The sequence below is a fragment of the Peromyscus eremicus genome, chromosome 6, assembly GCF_949786415.1.
Source record: "Peromyscus eremicus chromosome 6, PerEre_H2_v1, whole genome shotgun sequence".
Lineage (NCBI taxonomy): Eukaryota > Metazoa > Chordata > Mammalia > Rodentia > Cricetidae > Peromyscus > Peromyscus eremicus.
Window position 1 is genome coordinate 105772403 of NC_081421.1, and position 24060 is coordinate 105796462.

At 35.7% G+C, this 24060-nt stretch overlaps 1 protein-coding gene across 1 annotated transcript in view; it reads left to right on the forward strand.

Moving 5' to 3' along the window:
* Window positions 1-24060, forward strand: part of Tacr3 (tachykinin receptor 3) — a 75403-nt gene that overhangs the window by 2621 nt on the left and 48722 nt on the right. The window contains exon 2 of the mRNA XM_059266620.1: window positions 22897-23109. Within this exon, the coding sequence (XP_059122603.1) occupies window positions 22897-23109 (213 nt within the window). The remainder of the gene's footprint in view (window positions 1-22896; window positions 23110-24060) is intronic.

The following is a 24060-nucleotide window of genomic DNA, read 5'->3' on the forward strand; positions in this document are numbered from 1 at the left end:
CTTTTGAGATTGCAAGAGCATCATGACTTCTCAGGTTACAGTTACATGGATGTGCTGCAGCATGTAGCTGACATCATTACTAACAATATATTTTTCACAGAAGGCATAGTTTCCTGTATAATTAATGCTTTGTTAAAAATAACCATAAAATTAAATAATCTGCAAGCAGTTCTCATTAATAAAAGAATATGTCACCAGGCATGTCCAACCAGTGGCCCTCAGGCTTCATGCATCCCAGGATAGCTGTGTTTGTGGCTCAATGCTTTTGTAGATGACAATCAACATCATATGGTAATGTGAAAAGGCGGAACCCCCCTCCCCCCGATATAACTGAAACATCAGTGGTTTCATGGTAAATATTCTCTATCCTATTATAACATAAACTGGTTTACATGATCCCATTCTGAATGGAAAGCACACTTGCTTCAATCTGTTTCTTTACCTAAATTAAAAGATCCCCTGAGTGTGGAAGGAGAATAAGCTTTGACTTAGGCATGTGGCCTCCCATTAGCTGCAGCAAATGTTTGCAAGCCTCCTGTGACACTTAGAAAACTCAGGCTTGAAAAGGGTTACTCCCTTAATAAGCAATTGACAGTAACGGTCACACATTTATTCAATAAAAAGCATTGTGTCACTCTGAAACCCACTCTGTGCTAGTAGAATTGATTGCTTTATATTTCCACTCTGTAAATAACTCCACCGAAGACTTGAATGTGAGATCACAGGTTTTAGCTTTCTACTGAAGTGTGGTAATTACCACATTATTAAAATTTCCTGAAAGCCTGTTTTGTTGCCTAGAAGGCCACTTCCCTATCATCATTGTCATCTTGATACCCAGGCCCCAAACTCAAGGTAGAATCGCTGGCCACTACCAAGTTGTATTTCTCTATCGTTCTCTCCAAATTTGCCCTCCTGAAATAAAACATTGGGCTATAACACGTCTTTAAAATGCCAAACCTTTCCAAGAGCATGCTGAGAAGCAAAGATTCAAACCACTTTTGTCTAGTAGGGACTAGTGCCCCTCCGAGCCTCTAAGCTACCATGCCTGGTAGTTAACTGTGAAGCCTGTAGTCTTGATTAGACCAAGATTGCCTGCAGGACTGTTAGAATCTAGCACTTATTTAATGTGTTGCATGAAAACACATAACAAGTTCTGTGTTACCAGTGTTTCAGTTGAGAATGTAGGAGGTAGAAAATTACTAAGAGAACAGTTAATACAATAAAATGTGATTTCTGTTCAGTTATTGCATCCAGCACTTGATTTAGGGAGATATAGGAAATATATATTTTCTTCCATTTTCTAGGCATGTATTTTGAAATGAAGTTAGAAATTCTAGGAAGTTTTTTTTTTTTTTTTTTTTTTTTTTTAGTATAGTAAAGGATTATCACAGGGTACATGGCCTAGTTTGAGTTGAGTATTCAAATAACTTTGTAAAATTCAATTCACTTTTTCTTCCTGATAAACCTTGAGAAGATAATTTCATATGTTTTATGTAACTGCTCAAAAGCAAAGTCCCAGCAAAGGATACTTTATGTTCTTTAGATTCAGCCACATACCAAACTTTGTAATTATTGAAAGAAATGATGAAATGAACCAAGAAATAGTGTTTATCCGAATAAGTGAGAAATGAACTTGTTTGCTGTTTTCTGTTTTTGACAGAGATCTTTAGTTTTCCTGTTTCATAGTTAATTCATGCAAATTATTCATGAAATTTTAGGGGTGCTTTCAAGATGGATTGAACAAATAGAAACTTACAATAATGGAAAATAGTGAAGAAGAGTTGATCTAAAAGCTGACTCTAAAGTATGGTAAATTTCACATTATTGCTAAAAAATAATACAGGTTTAATGATTTTGTAAATGTTTCTAGAAATCTTCTTATCTGCTGGAGTTGAGAGCCCTGAGCCAATTTTGCTCTACTCTTGGCCAACTTTTATCCAGTTACAGTTCTTTACCATTATTCCAGGTATACATGCCACGTTATTTAGTCCATAGATGAATTTGCTGAAGTGAATGTAAGATCAATCACTTGATTTCATTGAATTATTTACGAAATAGTAATAAAGCTATGTTTTGGGGAATATTACTTTCAGGAAATATCATAAACCTTTTGCTCTCTTGTAAAAAGCTTTAACAATCCTTTCAGTATCTAAAAATTATCTATAATAGTTAATGATGAAAGTTCTGTTACAATTCCATTTTTTAAGATATATTTTATTTTTAAGTGTAGTGTGTGTGTGTGTGTGTGTGTGTGTGTGTGTGACACATACATGTAGGTGCCCACAGAGGCCAGAGGCACCAACTCCCCTGGTTCTGAGAAGTGAACTCGGTAGTCACTCACCAATAAGCTGTCTCATCAGCCCTGACAGTGCCAGTTCTTATAAAATTAATCATGAGTACATAATAAAAGCAATAAATGCATATTTATTCATTAGATGAATTCATTAGATGTAAGGTCAGCACAACTAGGCTACAATCAGAGGTGTGTTATATAATTGGGAGAACTCTAGTTGATACCAAGATTACTGACAACAGTAAGTAGGATATGCCCCAAACAATCTGTAGTAAATAGGTACCACTGAGGCACTGGTCACACAGCTACCTTCCAATAAGCATGGCTTTCAAAAACCAAACCCTTAATATGTAACATATTATACCAATATGACTCAAATGTAAAAAGAAAATAGAAAAATAGAATATTTACAAAAGAAGAAATAAAAATATCTAACAAGCATCCAACTTATCCATTGCTTATATTCAAAATTTCCATTTTTCTTATCAAGTATTTTCTCATTAAGCCACTCAAAACTGATTTCCTATTTCTATTCAAAGAACCTTATGATCAATTACAGGAAACATGTCACTGCTCTGACCTTCCAGACTATTCAGCAGGACTCATTTAGGGACCTCTGCCTACAGGCCTCTCTTCAGATTATCTGGCCCATCCTTCCTCCAGGGCCTCTTCCCTGGCTGCATTTCTGAAACTCTACTTGCATGTAACAATTGCATTTTAGGCTCTTCAGTTCCAAATACTGCGTCTGTTTTTATTCTTCCTTTATTTTCTTGATTGTCCTCAATTTATCTCATCCAGATCCAGGCTTAAATTTATCACTTAGGAACAATGTGGGTTTTTGTTTGTTTGTTTGTTTGTTTGTTTGTTTGTTTGTTTTATATTGAAAACTAGTTTTCTTCAGATTACAAGTGGCACACAGTTACCATGCCAATGTATATAGGCAAATTAAAATATTAGTTAAAAATGTAGAGTGGAGAAAAATACTGTGTATTTACACATACACACATATGTATATATTTATCTCTTCTATCTCTATAACGTAAGGCATTACTGGGATAATGTAGCACTGACTATTGGAGTAAGGGTCTTAATCACTTAGGAAACTTCATTATCAAATATTCTATGCCACTCAGCTTCATTTTTGAGGCTTTTTTAAATTTTTCTAAGTCCTCAAGCTTCTGGATTACCATATTTTAAAAAAAACAAACTAGTAGCATGGTTTACATTGTCTATACACACAATACACCTGTGTCTAGTAGCATGGCTTCCATTGTCTATACACACAGTACACCCATTTCTTAAGTGCTGAAGAATCTCTGATGCTTAGTTTTGAGGTGTGTATTGTATGGATCAAAAAGACAGTATCTTTTACCAAAATTATCATTACTAGAAAAGTATGTTCTTTCCAGATTTTTACCTAGCATTCATCTGACTGGACAAAGACACAGCACCAAGCAGAACTCAGTGAAAAGCTCTCAAGGTGCTTGCCCTATGTGTGAGCAGTTTCTGGGTGATCTCATCTGACCCAAGGGCAAAATGCAAGAAAGATAAAATACTGTTTTCTCTAGAAATGTTTGTCTTCCCTTCAGTTTGAACACAGCATAACAAAAAGAAAAAAATCAAAGCTGTCAAGCATGGACAAAGCTTTCCAAATCCTCTTCACTCCGTTCCAGGCTGTCATCCTGATGCATCCACTTTCCCACTGTGTAGTAAGACATTACTTTGGTCCACCAGCTCAGAAATAACAACACAGAGACTTATTATTAATTATGAAAGCTTGGTCTTAGCTTAGGCTTTTCCCCAACTAGCTCTTTTAACTTAAATTAACCTGTTTCTATTAATCTACATTCTGGCACACAACTCAGTTACCTCTCTTCTGTATAGTATGTCTCATTTCTTTAGTGTCTTGGTGGTGTCTCTCATGTGCCTAGATTTATTGCAAGTTCCTTTCTTTGCCCAAAAGTCCTACCTATTCTCTTTTGCCTAGCTATTGGCCATTCAGCTCTTTATTGAGCCAATCACAGTGACACATCTTTACACAGTGTAAACAAATATTCCACAGCACCACTGTAATATAAATTTACTGTTTTCATAGTTCATTGTAAGAGTCACAGTCACAGTGAAAAATAATTGTGTGTGTGTGTGTGTGTGTGTGTGTGTGTGTGTGTGAACATACATGCACTGGCTTTCTTTGTAACACAGTTTCACTCTGTGGTGCATACTGGCCAGGATCTCAGTATATAGTCCATGGTAACCTTCAACTTCTGATAATCTTCCTACCATAGTCTTCCCCGTGCTGGAATTCTTGGCATACACTACCACATCCAACGGGGGAAAATCCTCTAAATTCCTACTCTCTGTACACATTTTAACTCTCTATAGGTTTTTGATCTGTGTTTCTGGCTCTTACTTTTCCTCTCTCCCATAGCCCTTTTTCTACAGTGTACATGCTTGAGTGTATGTGACTCTAAGCACATTGTATGCATGTATATATGTGGATATTTTTATTTAATTATAATAAGAACATCACATTTTGTATCATCTTTAAATAAATATGCTGTTTCATTAGATATGCAATTCAATTTTGATATCAGAATTTAGAAATTTTCTTTATCTTATTGAATTTTGCTTTAATTTCTATGTGTATAGATAATGCATATATTTGATATAAAACTCACCAAACAAGTGATTCACAAACTTAAAATCCCAATTCCAAACTTTGTTGTGTTCAGGCTATATGTATTCAATTTCATAGTTTATATCATATCTGGATGTCTGAAGACCTCCTTATATCCCACATATTATCTTTCTTCCAACACTTTTTCCCATTTCAATAAATCATATAAGAAGTCACTCAATTATTGAAACAGTTCACAATCTGTTATATTTTATCCAACTTCCCCGGTATAAGTCACTCTCATGTCTTTTTGGTCTACTCCATTAGCCTTCTAGTGGGTCTCTCACATTATAGCACAGAATGTTGCTTTGAAAATAGATGCAAAATTGCACTTCTTATATGCCACCTTGGGTCCTTCACTGATCCTTACTGATTTTATGGAAAGGATATTCTCAATCTGTGATTCAAAAGGCCTAATATGTTTCAGACTTTCAGATTCTCCTTCATGTTCAAGTGATACCATTGTTTGGCCGCAATGAAATGCTTTGATCATAGTTTTCCTGTTTCAAATTCTCCTCCAATTCTCATCAAATGTATGCTTCCTCTGGGTGACATTTCAAATGCCATTTTCCCAAAAAAAGCTTCCCAAACTTTACAACTTAAATTTCATTCTCTTAGGGCATGTCTGTCGTAAAAAATTTTCATGAGAGAAGTTTCTTATTCATATTTAAGAATATTTAGTCAATTTTTTCTAAGTCTTGTAGATGCAGTGAAAGCAGGTTCAGTTATGAGCATATAAGAGCTCAAACATATCAAACAAACAGCTACAAGAATAATCAAATCAATGAAGATTAAAACAACTAAATTTCACTTTTTAACTATGAAATTGGCAGAAAGCCATGCACAGTGGCATACACTTACAATCTCAGCACTTGAAAGGTTGATATATAGCTGGGCGGTGGTGGCGCACGCCTTTAATCCCAGCACTCAGAAGGCAGAGACAGGCAGATCTCTGTGAGTTCGAGCCCAGCCTGGGATACAGAGTGAGTTCCAGGAGTTCTCTACACAGAGAAACACTGTCTCAAAAAAATAAAAAATAAAAAATAAACAAAAAAAGTTGAGATATGATTGTTGTGAGTTCCAGGTCTGGCTGAGCTATAGTATGTGAGCCTGGCTCAAAAAAAGCAAAAGAAAAAAACTGACCAATATACAACAAAGATAGCATTCTTATACCTATTTCAGTGATGTTATCTTTACTCTGTTTTAAAATCATCAACCATTATTTCATATGACTTAGCCCAACATAAACCAGGTATAAATTAGCAAAGATCTTTCAGAAGTACAGTACAGTTTGTCAGTGCATACATTATTGAAGGTCTTCTGCAAGAGCATCAAGTGCTGTTAACTGCTGAGCCATCTCTTCAGCACCCAAGAATAACAATGGACTTTAATAAAAATCCACATTAGAAGAGTTTTCTAAACCAAAATCTCAATAATGCAGCACAAATGAAAATCACAACAAAAGAAAAGTAAATACTAGGTCATCTGCAAATGAAAGTCAATGTAGAAATAAAAACCTCTAAGTTGAAATATAGCTCAATTCTTCAGTCTTAGGCCCATGAATATAAATGTAACAAAGTCGTTAAGAATGTCCAAATTTCTTTTAGCCACGACCCAGAATGACTTTGTAAATGTTTTCTTATACTAATTCACTTTTATGTCCCTTGATAACATTCTCTTTAAACTTTTAATCAATTTAATTATTATTTGCTTATCTAGTACATGTGAGCTATGTGTGTGGATGTTTTCCACACACATAGGAACTTTTCAGGACTCTGTTCTCATCTACCATTGTGTGAGTCTTGGAGATCAAACTGAGTTCATCAGTCTTGGTGGTAGGCAAGTATACCCATCAAGTTATCACACCAGCTCCACTACTTTCATAATAAACCAGAATCCCTTCACCTTCTACTGCCACAATCCTAAATCATATATTGCAACATTGAAGTCAAATAAAGCAATGAACAAACTCTTTTAAACAATTGAAATGTAAATGGTGGAGTCAAGGGTCTTAAATTTCACTGAGTCCCCACAATTAAGAGAAAAGATGCAAATAACAGAAGCTTTACAAGAATAAATTACATAAATAAGAACATTCATCTTTATAATGACACACATTTGATTAAAAATAAAGTCCCATATTTTGTGCTAATACTGTGTTGACGAAAGTCACAGAAGTGGGCACCTTCACCTCCCTACCTAGCTAATTTTGAGTTTTCATTTTGGGGGCAATGGAATACAGTTTGTTTTGTTTTATTATTCTCAAGAGTGGGACCTGTTCTAGAGTGTGGTAAACCTACTAGAGGTCATATCATTAAAGAAAATCTATTAACACAAAAATGCACAATTGTCCAAGATGCAAAAGATCAGATACTATAGAACATTCAGCCCTATAGGGAGCATATATACTGCACCCCCTCCTCCAAAGGCTCAGAGGTCACTGCAGAAAAAGAAACAGAAAGACCATAAGAGCCAGAGATGATGGATGACTCTAAAGCAACCGTGTCTTCTGGACACAGTGTGACATCTGCACATATGAACTCACAGCAGGAGTCACAGCATGCACAAGACCTGTCAAGCACATGCCAGACCAACATGAAGCATGGAGAGGAGAGCTGGGCACAAGTTCCATCCATAGCCCAAGAGCTGTTGGCAACTGTCCACTGTTGACAAAGAATTGGTTTCCTCTAAGAGCTAGTCCCTAATAAGTCAAACACACTCCGAGTGTGGAAGGCCACACATCCAAGAATATTTGGGCAGCACAATTTGGCCTTAATGGGGGCCAGAACGACCAACAGCTGTATGGCTTTTTCAAAAGACCTTTAGTGTTCATTAAACCTTCCCATGTGCTATCCCATCCCAATTTAATTCTCCTGTTCCATTGTTTGCCTTTAATATTTTATAACCCTTTTATATACTTTATGATATTTTTATAACCCTTTATACTACTGTGTTCTATCTCCCCTCCCTTGAGACAACACCCATGGTCCTTTACTAATTTCTTGACCTCTATGGCTATTTCAAATGAAAATTAAAACGTATATCCACAAATGAGAGAAAACATGAGATGTTTGTCTCTTTGTGTCTGAATTACTTCACTTGGAATGATTGTTTCTAGCTCCATTTACCTGTAAATTTTATAATTTCATTTTTATTAACAGATAAGTAATATTCTACTACGTAAATGTGGCACATTTTAACTATCTATTCAACAGGTGGCAGACATCTAAGCTATTTCTATTTTTTTCATTACTGTGAATAAAACAACACTGTATATGAAAGAGCAAGTATCTCTGCAATAATATGTACATTCCTCTGGGTCTATCACCCAAAGGATATTGGGTGTTGTCTTAGCTAGAGTTTCTATTGCTGTGATTAGAACACCATGACCAAAAGCAACTTGGGGAGCAAGGGTTTATTTCATCTTACAGCCTGTAGTCTATCACCGGGGAAGTCAGGGAAAGAACTCAAGGCAGGAACCTGTAGGCAAGAAGTTAAACAGAGATCATTGCAGGAGTGATGCTTACTGGCTTTCTCAACCTGTTTTCTTAAAGCATCCAGGACCACCAGTCCAGGGGTAGCAACACCCACAGTGAGCTGGGCCTTCCCACATCAATCATCAATCAAGAAAATATACTACAGACTTACCCACAGGCCAATCTTGCGGGGAAATTTTCTTAACTGAGGTTTCCTCTTCCAAAATGACTCTAGCTTATGTTTAGTTGACATAAAAATAGCCAACATAGTATTGTAACTGAATCATGTGGTAGATAAATTTCCAGCTTCTTTGGGAACCACTACACTCATTTCCATAGTGGTTGTACTAGTCTGCATTCCCATCAGCAATGAGTGTTTCCCTTTCCACTCATCTGTGCCAACAATATCTGTGCCAGCTTCTTCTGCCACTTGTTTTTCCTTTGTTTGTTTGTTTGTTTGTTTGCTTTAGTTTGTTTTTTTCCATTGGCTTACTCCATTCTGACTGGAGTAAAGTAAAATCTCAATGTAATTTTAATTTGCACTTTCCTGATGGCTAAAGATATTGAACATTTTTAAAAATGTTTCTCAGCCATCTGAATTTCATCTTTTGAGAACTCTCTGTTTAGATCCATGCCCTATTTTGTTTTTGTTTGTTTGCTTGCTTGCTTGCTTTTTTAAAAATTTAGTGAGTTGTTTCCTTGACATTTAGCCTTTTAGTTTTGTATAGTAAAGGTACTGACCATATGCCATATTTGTAGGCAGTAAAGATACATTTCCATCCTGTATACTGCTTCTTCACTTGAATGATGGTGTCCTCTGCTGTACAGAGGCATTTTGGTTTTATATGGTCCCATTTGTCAACTGTTTTCTTAATGCCTGGTGTCTTAGTTAGGATTTCTATTGCTGTGAAGAGACACCATGACCACAGCAACTCTTATAAAGAAAAACATTTAATTGGGATGGCTTGCTTACATTTACAGAGGTTCAGCTCATTATCATCATGGTGGGACATGGCAACATTCAAGCAGACATGGTGCTGAAGAAGTAGCTGAGAGTCCTACATCTTGCAGGCAACAGGAAATGGTCTGAGACTCTGGTATCTTGAGCATATATGAGACCGCAAAGTCCACCTCCACAGTGACCCACTTCCTCCAACAAGGCCTCACCCACTCCAACAAAGTCACACCTCCTAATAATGTCAGTTCCTTTGGGGACGATTTTCTGTCAAACCACCACACATAGGCTACCAGAACTCTAATCATAAATTCCATTCCTGTGCCTATAATTTCAAACGCATCCCCTACTTTCTCCTTTATCAAATTAAGGGTATCTATTCTTAAGTTAAAGTCTTTGATCTGAGTTTGTGTAGATGATAGATACGAACCTATTTTAATTCTTCTACATGTACATATCCAATTTGACCAGCACCATTTGTTGAAGACATTCTCTTTTCCCAATGTGTATTGTGGGCTTCTTTGTCAAAAATCAGGTGTTCATCGGTACTATGGCCAATGTGTCTGTTTTCTGTCAGTACCGTGCTGTTTCAATTACTATAGCTCTGTAGTATAACTTTGAATCAGGGAGGATGATACCTTCAGCAGTTCTTTCATTTTCAGAGATGTTTTGGATATCTTTTTTTGTTTGTTTCCCAGTTTAGTTTAAGAGCATTATTTCAATTTCTGTGAAAACATACTTTAGGATTTTAATGGGGATTGCACTGAATCTGCATATTGGTTTTAGAAGGATAACCATTTTCACAATTTTAATCTTGCTAATCCATGAGCATAAGAGGTCTTTCCTTCTTGTTGTATCTTGTTCAATATCTTTCTTCAGTGTCTTAAAGGTTTTATTATATAAGTCTTTTACTCCCCTAGAATTATTCCAAGATATTTTTGAGACTACTGTGAAAGGGATTATTTCTCTGATTATTACTTGATATGCTTGCCATTTGTGTATAGGAAGGCTACTGATCCTTATGTGCTAATTTTGGGTTCTACTACCTTGCTGAAAGTATTTATCAGCTGTGAGATTTTTCTAGTGAAGCCTTTATGGACATGTGAATAGAAAAGTATATTCTCTGCAAATAGGATAATTTGACTTCTTTTTCTATTTGTATTCCTTTCGTCCTCTTCACTTGTCTTATTGTTCCAGGCATGGCATTAAGCACTACAATGAATAGGAATTGAAAGAGTGAACATCTTAGTCTAGTTTCTGATTTTTACAGAAATGCTTTGAGTTTTTCTCCGTTTAGCATGATGCTGTCTGTTGGTCTGTTGTATGTTTCCTTTATTATGTTGAGATAGGCCCCCATACCCCTAGATTCTCCATGACTTTTTTTGACAAATGGATGTTGGATTTTAGGCAGAAGTGAAACTTGCAGCCTAGTAGTAAAGTTCGTAGGCTTAGGAAATCCTCTCCTCCAATATTCAGAAGTCTGTAGATATCTCCTGGGATTCTGTAGGTGGTCCTGTGACTCTGGGTCAGACTTTACACTCTGTTGGTTCCAGGCAGTTGATAGATATGGTGACTGATAAGCAGGCAGAATAATTGATCCAAGAGACCCTACCTGGATTTCTGGTTCTGACTCTCTCAGTGCCTGTGTTGAGAGTGTGGGTGACTGATAGGACTTCTATTCTCTTAAGAATAAATTTCTTTATTTCAAAAACATATGTTTAAAAGTGAAGACAAATGGAACTTTTTATTATCAATAGATTATTGTCTACACAATTTTACAAGAAACTGAAAGTTCACGTGCCTTCTTTTTACTCATTCCGTCTCCAGGTCTAGAACATCAAGCAATGATGCTGACTTTACCTTACACATGACTCTTACAACAGAGGTTGACTATTTGTATCCATTCCTACCCACTTCTGAAATTATGCCATGAAGATAAGCAATGACACGTTGTGTAGTATTTTCCACTTATTTTATATGTTTCAACTGTTGGCTTATTAATTTTTAGAGGAAAACAAACTAAAGAATTAAGAAAAATTCTTAAAAGAAATACAATATGGCATTTTTAAATTAACAAAATTGCCCCCCATCACCATCATCTCATAACAAGCTGACTGCTCATAGTGTACAGATACTTTTTATGTTTACTAGTTTTGTTATCTCACCTCCTGCTCCTACTGGCTGCTAATTGGGGCCTACTAATTTGTTTCTAGGTTTGCTTTGTAAACTTTTTGAGGCAACATGTAACTTCAAACTATATCATTTCATTTTAGATTTATTTTAAATTCATTAAACTTACCTAACATGGTAGTTTACACTTTTAATCCCAGAAATTGGGAGGTTGAGGTAGGAGGACCACAATTCCCAGGTCACCAATGGCTATACTGATTTGAAGACATCATCTGCTGTATAAGAAGACACTGTCTCTAAACTACTCCCACCAAAAAATCCAGTCAAAATTTATTTTGATTGATGTAAAAAATCTAGGCTGTTTAATGCATGAATAAGCTCATCAACACCATCATCATATAATATTTCCATCATCACAAAGGGACTACTACCTTGGTCACTTTGCATTCACACCCTCAGCCTCTCCCAAACCCTAGCAGTGACTAATCCATCCTCATCACTTGGTCTTCTTATGAGAAGGTCATATTAACATGAGCATTGTGTATATGATCTTTGATACTGGGTACTTTTGTTCACCAGAACATCTCTGGTATTATCTTAAGGACTGAGTAGTTCACACTTTCTTCTTTATTGAATCCCATTGTGTAGCTCTTCTGGAGTTTATTCATCCACTCCCTGTGGGGCACTTATGCTTTCCTGATTTTAAGGAATTATAAAGAGATCTGTATAGGCATCTGTGGGCCTTGGTCAACTATCAATCAATCAAGATTTGGGCTTTTATCTCTGGACCACCAGTCCACATGTCTGTTCCTATGTCACTAACACACTCTGAGTCATCTGCTCTCTTAATGGGATTTGTAACAAGTCTTCTAATATTTTCTTCCTTTTTAAGTTTTTTTTTTTTTTTTTTTTTTTTTTTTTACATATAGAACTTTTGATGTGACTAGAACACTTCTACGTGACTTTAGGATGAGCCTTTATACTAAGAAATTGGACTGGAGAGATTTACAAGGATAGTGTCACATATTCTGCTCAATTTGGAGGACATTGTCAGTTTAAAAATATTGAGCCTGCTGGTCCATAATCATTTCCTGTGTTTCAGTTCACTCAGATCTTCTTTATTTACTTTCAGCGGTGGTTTGTAAGCTAAGTAAATGAGCCCTGCATTTCTCTTTTGTTAATTTTTATCTTAAGTGTTGCTTTTAAATGTCATTTTTAAAGTTGACTTTCAGATATTTCATAGCTGGTCTGTTTTGCGATTTGTCTTAATGGCCTTTTGGTCTGATGTTAGTGGAGTCAGTCTGGTTCTTTTAGTTTTACTCATTTATTCCAATATTATCATAATGTCTCTTTGTCCATTTTACTTTCAACCCACAAAGTTTACTCTTTGGTTCATATGGATTTGAGATAACATTTGATGTTACTTTCTTTCAGCCAAAAGAATATCTTTCAGCATTTATCTAAGGTGTGTATGTTTAAGCAAAGTCTCTCAGGCTTGCTTATCTGAGAATTTCTTTTATTTAACTTGCAGTGTATTGTATGTTTTACATTCAGATATATGATTCTTTTTTAGTTAGTTTTTTAAATAAAGTACAGGGTAGAGACCAAAGTAAGTACTTTTTATACATAGATTCCCAATTGTTTCAAAATATTTGGTGAAAAGACTGCCATTTTTCCATTTAATTGCCTTTTCACCTTTGCCAAAAATCAATGAGCCATCTTTTTGGAGGTCTATTTCTGGACTCTTGATTTTGTTCCATTGATCTTTGTCTGAACCAAATCCGAAGTCTTGATTACTGCAGCGTAGACTAGGTCTTAAAATTTGAAAGTGTGATTCCTTCTCCTACAATCTTGTTTGCACTTTCTTTTTCATTCTACTGTCTTGCCTTTTCATGTGAATTTCAGAGTAAGCTCATACTGTTATAACAAACTCTTACCATATAATAATTGCACTAAATCTGTAGGTCAATTTGGAGATTATTAACATTTATCATGCTAAATTTCCCAGACAATGTCTCTCTTCAGCATAATTAAGACTTTTTAACACAGTATTTTGTTTTTTTCAAGGAAGTAGATTCTGTATGTATTTTGTTAGATTCATATGTGAATATCTTTAGCTTGTGAAATGACATTTAAAGTTTCTGTTACAAGTTGTTTACTGCTAGTATATAAATATTCTTGTTACTTTCGTTATTGCTCCTTGGTGAACTCACTAATTAGTTTTAGATAGAGACTTTTGTAGATTTATTATATCATTAAAAGTGTTACTTTGTGAGAAGACAGATATTAATTTTTTCCTTTGAAAATGTATGTCTGCCAGTCCTTATTTGTGGTTTATTGCTCCACAAGCACAATGTTGAGTAAAGGCAATAAAAATGGACATTCTTGTATTATTCGTATAGTAAGGAAATTTACAGTATTTTATCATTAAATATATTATAAGAATGAGATTCTATAGATTATGAGATTTAAGAAATTATTTTATATTTTAACATGCTGAGAGTTTATTAATACATAGGTTTTCAATGTTATTGGATGTGTTTTCTCTATCACTTGATGTGTTTAAATGGTTAGTTTAGATTAAATTGATTTATTTTTTAATGAAATACAAGCCCAAATATTTTATTATTAGTATATTAGTCAAGGTTCTCTAAAGGAACAAAGATGATAAAATTAATATTTGTATCAAAAGAAGATTTATTAGGTTGGCTTACAGGATGCTGTCTGGGTAGTCCAACAATGGCAAGCTCCCATTGGAGAAGCCCAGAACCTCATAACTGTTCAGCCTATAAGGCTAGATGTCTCAGCAGTCCCAATATGGCACTGAAGGCCTGGAGAATTCCTTGGAGAGGTGCTGGTCTCCAGCCTATGTTGGAATTCCTAAATTGGTTCTAATATTTGTGAAAGAATGCCATAGCAGCAGGATAGATGGATTTGCCAGCAAGGGCAAGGGCAAGCAGGCAAAAAGCCCAGTTTCCTTCTTCCATGTCTTTTCATCTGGGCTACACCAGAAGATACCACCCAGATTTGAGGGGGATCTTCTTGCTGCAACTATTCTGATTAAGCAAGTTCCTCTCAGATATGCCCTGGCAGCTTGAATTTTAATTGATTTCAGATACAGTCAAACCGACAATAAAGATTAAGCTATTACAACTAGATATGATAGATATAATATTGCCTAAATTGCTCTAAATATTTACTAACTATATCTTTTTCAAACATGTCTCCGCAGTGATATCACTTACTCTGTTTAGGAGTTTCTGTGTCACTTGCTCTTTGTGCAACTCCCATTGCATTATCATCTTTGGGGATTTTTCCGGAGTCAGCTTTCAGATTCACTGATTTTATTCTATTCTTCTGTTGAATCTTTATTGATTTCCTTTCTTTTCTCTTGCTGAATTTGCTTTTCTCTTATTGTTTTCTAGCCTTCATTTAAAGTTTCTTTTCTCTCTCTCTGATACTAAGCATTTGGTTCTGATTTTCATCTAAGTGTTACTTTAGGTGATCTCATTGGTTTTTATATTTTTATATACCTGATTCAGTACAAGATATTCTTTTAGATTTCTTTGACAATTCTTTGACCCATTTTGTAGCAGGCAGACTTTAAGATAGTTCTCGTTATCTCTGTCTTCCAGTCATATTTACCTTAAAATTATCTCTTAGTAAGTGATAGACCTCTGATTTGCATCTATCCAATAAAATGCGGCAAATGACATAAGATGTTATCATAATAATTATCTAACCTTACAACTCACACCTCACTAGCAGATAATCCCTAACAGTTGCCTTTTTTCTATTGATGACAAAAGAAACAAGTTTTCATGAAGCTTGTGGCCACAAGAACATTTTCCTGACACCCTTGGAAAGGTAGACATAGATGCTTTGCTAGTCAGTGTCCCAGATATAAATGTGCTCAAAGCTTATGTGATCTAAGTAGAAGACGGAGTGACATTTTCCACAGATTTCTAAACCATAGAAATTGTATTTTATTTAATTTATGTTGTTTATACCACTGAGTTAGTGACAATTTGTTGCACATTACATAAAACTAAGATATAAATTGTTGAGTTAGTATAGTGCGTTGAATAACATATCAACTGGGTTATAGCAGAGTTTTGTATAACTCCCAAGCTTAAAGACTTTCCTGTTGTAGAATGATCCTCCAAGCATGACAGTTGTCATCTTCATCAGCATAGTTGTGACTACTTGAAAGTGGCCTTGAGATTGAGTTTGTGCACTGTTGACATTCTCTTTAAGAGGATAGAGGAGGATTATAGGATCGTCTCTTCAGTTTTTCATGCCCTCACAGCCAACTGAATGTAATTCACCTCTAATTGCATGTGACGTTGTGGTCAGATGGTGACTTTATAAGACTATAAAAAGTTGAATACTCTTAGTGCAACACATTACTCATGTGTTTCTGGTATAAAGAAATTTTCCAAGATGCCAGTCTTATAAAAATTATGGAATGTACAATTATGTTCATTGCGTTATATTTAACTATATTACTAGCTTATATATCCCCCATACTATAGGTTTTATTCTTGTCTTAGAGTACAATCCTTCTACTGATTAAAAACCATTTATGGGGATGTAGGTTAGTGGTAGAGTGTTTATCTATCAAAGTCTTTGGTTTGAAGTGCACACATACACACACACACACACACACACACACAGAGAGAGAGAGAGAGAGAGAGAGAGAGAGAGAGAGAGAGAGAGAGAGAGAGAACACCAATAGAAAATTTAAAAGTTTACTGTAAAATAGTGCACCAGGTTACCAGACAACAACCTCATATATACATAGGTACAGTTAACCTTTCCTGTCTATGTATAAGCGAGTACACTTTATGGTGCCTGGAAATTTGGAAATGACAAATGCACATCTCAGAACACATCCATTTCATCAAAGGACTCATGACTTTACAAAATGAATATGTATAATCAATTTCCAGTGGTTCATTTAGGACATGAGAGAGATAATATTTTGGATAAATTTTACAACATCAATAAGTAAATGAAGTTGAAAGAGCTCTCAATGTATGGGAAAATAAAGTTTGATGGGAGAGGGGATAAAATAGTATATGCAATGTGCACTCTTCTCATGTTTTAATATTGTTACATCCTCATTTGCAAAGTTAATTTTTAAATATCCCATTTCATCAGCGTGAAATCCAGACAAAATAGGAGTTACCATTGTGTATAATATTTTATAAGCAAGCATAGCTAGAAAAATCAATCGATCAAAATAAGACATCTAGGGAAGAGAATAAGCTTAGAGACAACTATGGAAACTACCAACAGATTAAAGTCTCTTTATGAAAAATTTTCAAGCTTTGGTATCAAGCAGGTTGGCTATACAGAATAATTGTCAACTTTCTAATCACTCCATTAACACTAAGTGCGACTATAAATGAGATTCTTTACTCTAGACAGTTAAAAAGATCCTCACATGGTGAGAAAACAAGGCTGGAAAATCTATAGCTCTCATCAATAATCTCAAGCAATAGATCAGTTAAGTAAAAGCTGCTGTGAACTGAGAAACTGGCCTCCTAATCAGGGTTCCATTCTTAGCTCCACAGTAAGGAAAAAAGGAAATGCTACTGTGTGTATAGCAATGATGGCACAATCAGTTAGTGATGAGGAAAGAGATACATACGTTCCTTTAGCTAATCTGGAAACCTTCCAATGGACAGTCATGAAGGGATGGATTTATAGTAGAAAACACTTGTCATATAACCCAAACAGCTTTAAACATTTAACTGACAACAAAACCAAAGTAGTTTCCCATTTTAATATGAATGTGCTATGGATATCGCTCTGTATAAATAAAACACTGATTGGCCAGTAGCCAGACAGGAAGTATAGGCGGGACTAACAGAGAGGAGAATTGAGGGAACAGGAAGGCAGAGGGAAAGATCTGCCAGCCGCTGCCATGAAAAGCAGCACATGAACATGCCGGTAAGCCATGAGCCACGTGGCAAGGTATAGATTAATAGAAATGGGTTGATTTAAGATATAAGAACAGTTAGCAAGAAGCCTGCCACGGCCATATAGTTTATAAGTAATATAGGTGTCTGAGTGATTATTTTATACGTGGGTTGTGGGACTGCGAGGGCTTGGTGGGACATGGAGAGAAGCTTTCCAGCTACATGAATGTATCAATATTCTATATTATAGAAGATTTGAAAATATGGCAGAATGTTCTAATTGGTCATGGAGTCAGTCACTACCTCTTCTGTCACTGAGGTCTATATTTTATCCACAAAGGCAGAAAGGGGTTGGTAAGCAGTGGTCAGCGACTTACATAAAAGGATACTTATGGGCTGTGTTTGATCCATGCATCCTCCATCCCTGGAAAGCAAGGAAGGCTTGGACATCAAAAGGGAACTTGTTTCAAACTAGCTAACTGACTAAGTGAATGTTTTTAAGTGGCCAAGCATGAATAGATAAGGGAACTTTATCAAGCAAATAAATCATCATGGATCTTAATTGCTTGAAGCTTTAAATCCACAAATATGTAATTAACAATTAAAGATAAAAATAACTATTAGGTTTATTAAGCTTCAAAAACCACACAAGAGAAAAGGATTTGTATATCCCCAGTTGCTCCATAGCCCTTCCTAAGCACCATGAGGAACACCTTCACTGCTCTGCTCTCACAGCAAAACATATGCATAATTTGAGAAACATTAGAGAATGCTTTCAATTAAAGGAATCAAGAGAGGCAGAAAATAACATAGTTGCTTAGCAATATAATAATGTACTTCTCCTTGCATGGAATTTAAGGTGTTACAAACCCAATTTTATCACTCAAAACTACTCCATATTGAAAAAGAAAAACAATAAAACAGCAACAATAAACTCACCACCATCAAAATTCTTAATATGGTGGGATTTGCCTGAACTCCTGCATTCTTTGTAGCTTTATTTTTTTTAAAGAAAAGTCACATGCAATCTCCTACTTAAATTCTATTAAGGAAATTTTTTCATTATAAACCATCATTTTACCTACTCTAGAGGCATCATTGAATTATGTAGACTCGGGATTACATAAATCTAAAATTGTATCTTATAAAGTTTAAAAGCATCTTCTTTTGCTGTTGTTAAGCAAGCAAAATTCAGCGTAAAAGATTCATATTCTATTCTCCCACTCAAATGCCTCAAAACTCCCAGGAAACTCTATGCTATGGTTGTTATTGACCATTTTTTAATTTATCTTTTGAAATTTTCATATGTAAGTATTGAATTTACATCATTTCCCTTCCCACTGTTCCCTTCAATTCCTCCTGTGTTCCTCCCACTCATCAACTTCAAGCTCTCTCATTCTTTAATAATTGTTTTACACACACACAAGAATTAATTAATTAATTAATTTTATTTATTAAGATAACATTATGATTAATTTATTAATTATTAATTTATTATCTCATTCTTAAATTCTTGGAGACATTATGGGAATTAAAGATAAAACTTTTTTTTTCAAGACAGGGTTTCTCTTACCCAGGAAGTACAACTTAAGCAAAGGTTTCTTATCTCTCAAATGGTTTGTCAAAGTAAAACTAACCTAGCACTCAAGAGCCAGAGCTGAAATTTTATAAATCACTGTACATCCTGAACAGCTATAGCTAGCTATCCAGCGCACATTTTACAACGGGATTTATAGTTTGGAGCATTTACTGTGGTCAGATGCAAACTGAGAACAAGAGAAATCTGTATCCCTTCAGGAAACTTTTCCTCACAGGATTTATGTAATCAAGTAAACTTCTGAGGGTTGCATTTTTCATTGTAAACACACATAAGGGTCAAGAAACAGATTACTGAAAACACTAGCAAAAGAATAAATTATACTAGGTACCTATAATACTTACAAAACAGAAACGACTGGTTTATGGAGAATAAATAAGCAAATTACATCAAAACATTTAATTTTCAAAAAAATCAAAGTAAATACACAATACTCCCCACTTATAGCATAAAATTGTAACTAAAGATGGTCTCATATTAGAAGACAAAGAACGTGTGCAGAAGTGTTGAGTCCAAAGGATGCGTGTAAGAATTGTCTTCTTTAGAACAGAGTTCCCATGAGCCTAAGCATGGATTTGCTCCATCATACTGGTGAGCCAGTTCCCGTGAGCCTAAGCATGGATTTGCTCCATTCATACTGGGGAGCCAGTTACTACTGTTGGGGCAAGATTCAGGACAGGAAGTGTAAGTGACAGAATCAGTTTCAAACTGGTCTTCAGCAATGAAAAATTTTTACTGCTTTTTTCCTACTGGTTCTCCCTTATGTACCTTGTCATTCCATTACTTTCATCAAGCTGTTAGCTAAATGCAGTGGTCAGTGACCAGGCCCTGTCCTTGAAGCATAGTCTCTAATCCAAACCAAAACAGGCTTCACATAACTGTCTCCAGTCTCTGACCAACCATTCTCCAACTTAAATCTGGGTGCTTTTTTCCACTTCCCCGTGTCTCTGTATTTCGATATTTCACCCTTTTTATGACATCCGTGATATTTAATTTGGGCCCATCCTGTCTACTCATCTTCAGAGTTTTAACCTGGAATGATGTTCTTTAGAAACATCCCATATACGATATAAGCATGATTTCACCAGTCAATGGACCACCTTGGCCCCGTCTTTGTGGATTTGTCATATCTGTAATTGATACCTAGTGAGGTCATTTGGTCAGATTCTGCTGTGGTTCAGACACTGTTTGTTCTCTAGGCTGATGTCTTGGAAGTTCAGTTCTCAATGCACGGATGTTAAAGGGTGATAGAACCTTTACACATGAGCATGGTGGAAAGTGGTTAGTTTAAGTCTGAAAGAAGGTAATGAGAAAAAAGTAGTGTCAGCCCCTCAATGGCTGCTCCCCATCCTGCCCTGTGATCTCTGCTTAATGAGTTGTCCTATCACAGTGGTGCCCCATTGGGGGTTCTCACTAGCTGCTTACAGTGCCGTGTCTTTGAGCTCCAACACTATAAGCGATATAAATTTTTCTTCTTTATAAATCACTCAGATTCAGGTTATTATTTAAATCAAGAGAAAATGGATTAATTCAGTATCTGTTTCATAGGATTTGAGCAATTAAAATGGCATTTGTGCTCACTGCTATATTATCGCATTGTTTGGAATACCACAATAGGCTTTAACTTGACATTTCATTGAATAACATAATAATAGACCAGTAAGGAGAAAAATGCCTTAAGTTCCAAGAGCTGACATGATGGCTCAGCAAGGAAAAGTGCTTGCTAGGCATTCCAAACCAACTGGATTCCATCCCCAGAACCCATGTTAATGCAGGAAGAGAAAACAGACTCCAGAGCTGTCTTCTGACACATATATTATACTCACACATATACAAATAATAATAAATAAAAATAAGATTTTAAAAGCCTTTTGAAGTTTCAATATGTCATACCACTTTGTGAGAACATAAATTGATTCCACATAATTCAAAAAATAATAATCTACCTATCAGGAAATAATTTATCTAAAGTTAGAATAACTATACAAAGGAGTCAATGAAAAATTAGGAGTTTGTTTTGTCTTATCTGTGTTATAGGACTAGAAAGTTCTCTAAGCATATAAAACCAATTGCACAAATATCCAAATGGCATGCTAACAAAAGCCAAAAAAGAAGCCAGATTGTGGCATAATTGAGTAATACACAGTTCAGTAGTACAACAAACTTTATTGGCAAGTGTGCTTGACTACGGAAATACCCATAAAGCCATAACTGAATATATTATGATAAATACTTTGAAATTTAGAAGCAGCATCAGTGAGAACAAAAACATGCTTGCCTACAGCCCCTGTTATTGCATGCCTGACTTCAGTGTTTAGCGTTGTGTTTTTGGATTTAGAAGATAAAAATGTTACTTTTGATGCTCTGTAAGGTTCCAGCTTGTATCTATTTACCTTCTCTTCTGTGGTCTTTATGTGACTATCAGTGCCACAGTTTGTGTTTATTTGGACTTTGAAAACTACCAGAATATCCAGAGAGATGATAATTCTACTTCTTTGTTACCCCCATAGACAAGGGTTTTCCATTTTTGTTCAGCTATGAGTGATTTTCATCTCTTTAAGCCTCAATTTTCTTTTCTATAAAATCTACCTCATGGTAACATTGATGAAGTAACATATTGATGAGGTTACTTTAGGCCTTTAATGTACTCATCATGAAGTGCCTGGCTATAGTTAGTAATCAGTGATTGCTGGTGGTGTTATCTTCATCATCAAGAACATGAGGGGTGAATTTTAAGTAGCCTTACATTCCGACTTTGCATTATATTATCTTGTGTGGTTCACTTTGCTTTTTTATAATCAAGGTTTTTTTTATTTTTCTATTTTTAAGCTTCAATAATGTATAATTGATATACAGTGTGTACAACCTGATGAGTTTGAGAAAATGTATTTTCTCAAACTATGATACAGTCACCATAACCAAGTTACTAAATATATGCAACACCTCCAAAATTCCTTGTAGTATACAAGTGCACATTACCAACATAGGCTGTGGATGATTATGTAATAAACACCATGTATTTTCCTGTGGTGCAGTAGAAACTCAATTTGTTGGATAGTATGAAAGCCAAACCTCTATCCAGCTTAACATAGCTTAACACTCACACCAGCTGAATTATATTGCTGCTTTAAGTGAGGGTGTAGGCTACAGCCTTCTCGTGGCATTCTCTATCCTTGTCGATCATCTAGCTACCTACCATCCATGTTACCTAACCCTAAACTTCTATTAAAAAGTTAAGCCATCAGAGACATTAAGAAATGATAATTAGTGACTAGGAATACAGCTCAGTGACAAAGCTCTTTCATGGTTGGTGGCAGCAAGGCCCATGCTTGACTCTCGGCACTGACAAAAAAAAAAAAAGAAAGGCAGAAAGAAAGAAAGAAAGAAAGAAAGAAAGAAAGAAAGAAAGAAAGAAAGAAAGAAAGAAAGAAAGAAAGAAAGAAAGAAAGCTGCTCAGGTAATGAGCCTATATTTTCAGGCATTCAGTGGATACCTTTTCAGTTCCATCCAGCAGATATTTATGAATTCAGATAGTGTTCTAGGCACAGCACCAAGTAATCAATACTTCCACTCATATTGTTTCCATTGATCTTTACTGCACCCCCCTAAGGCGTGGATGTTCTTATTTCTATTTTAAAAATAATGAAGCTGAGTTTTAAACAGTTAAGCAAGTCTCAGAATAGGATTTGACCCCAGATCTGCCGATTCCTGTGATAGTGCCATTGTTACCTATCTGTGCTACCTCTAGATGCAAAATCCTTATCAACTTAAGTTCGGAGACACATCTATTAAAGCACCTTTGAAGTTCCAGTTTAAATTCCAATAATAAAGGGAATGACAGAATGCTCTTCTTTATTTCACATACGTACATGGCCATTATCGATCCTTTGAAACCCAGACTGTCTGCCACGGCCACCAAGATTGTCATTGGGAGTATTTGGATTTTGGCATTTCTACTTGCCTTCCCTCAATGTCTCTATTCCAAAATAAAAGTCATGCCAGGGCGTACTCTTTGCTATGTGCAGTGGCCAGAGGGTCCCAAGCAACATTTCACGTAAGTTAATGCTCCTTGGCAATTTTCAACTTAATCTAACCAAACATTTAGGGAAATGAAGATTGGGAGAAAAATGTGCAGGTAAGACACAGTCATTCATGTTAAGGCTTCTATATTACTAGGGGAAAGACATGTAAAAATATACTACGATGTGATGTGTAGATTTGCAAAGCTACAAAGGTTTTTAATTGGAAATGTGATGACTTCTGTTGGAGAAGCACTAGCATTTCCTAAAGGGGTTGGTAAAAGCTGGAAGCAGTGTGCCAGGGACAGCAGGGTACTGTTGACTGAGAAGCTAGGAAGTAGGAACTAATGCCCGATGTGTTGATTGCTCTTTTAGGAAGCCTGGCTGGAGTAGAGGGAAGTCCTGGCAGGTGTTTTAATTTTGTTTTGCTTTCATTTGTATGTGTTTGTTCATTTCAGCATGAAAAAGCCTGGACACTAAATTAAAAAGGAAATGGGTATGCTGTTGGATAGAATTGGGATTTCATATTTTAGACCTGAGTTGAAAAAAGTAAAACAGAAAAACAACATAATTATTTAATTGATTTTTTTTCAGTTCCAGTAAATTTCAATGAATTTGTTTTCCTATTTTTGATGACATTTAAAAATAACAAATGCTGCCAATAACTATCAATTTTTTGAGACAAGGTCTCTCTATGCATCCCTGGCTGGCCTTGAACTCCAAGTGCTATGCCTGCCTCTGCCTCCCAAGGGTTGGGGTCAAAGGCCTGTGCAGCCATGTCTGGCCTGCAGTCATCTCTTATGTGGTTATTCTATCTAACTCTGCTCTACCAAGAGTACAGACAGATCTTTTAAGGGAATAAAAGACAGTTTATTCTGGAGCCATTTTCTAGTGACCACGACCCATGAACACAGATTTAGGTTTCTCCAAATTCCATGTTTCAATGTGGAAGCAGATTCATTAAGACTTATGGAACAAAGAAAGTC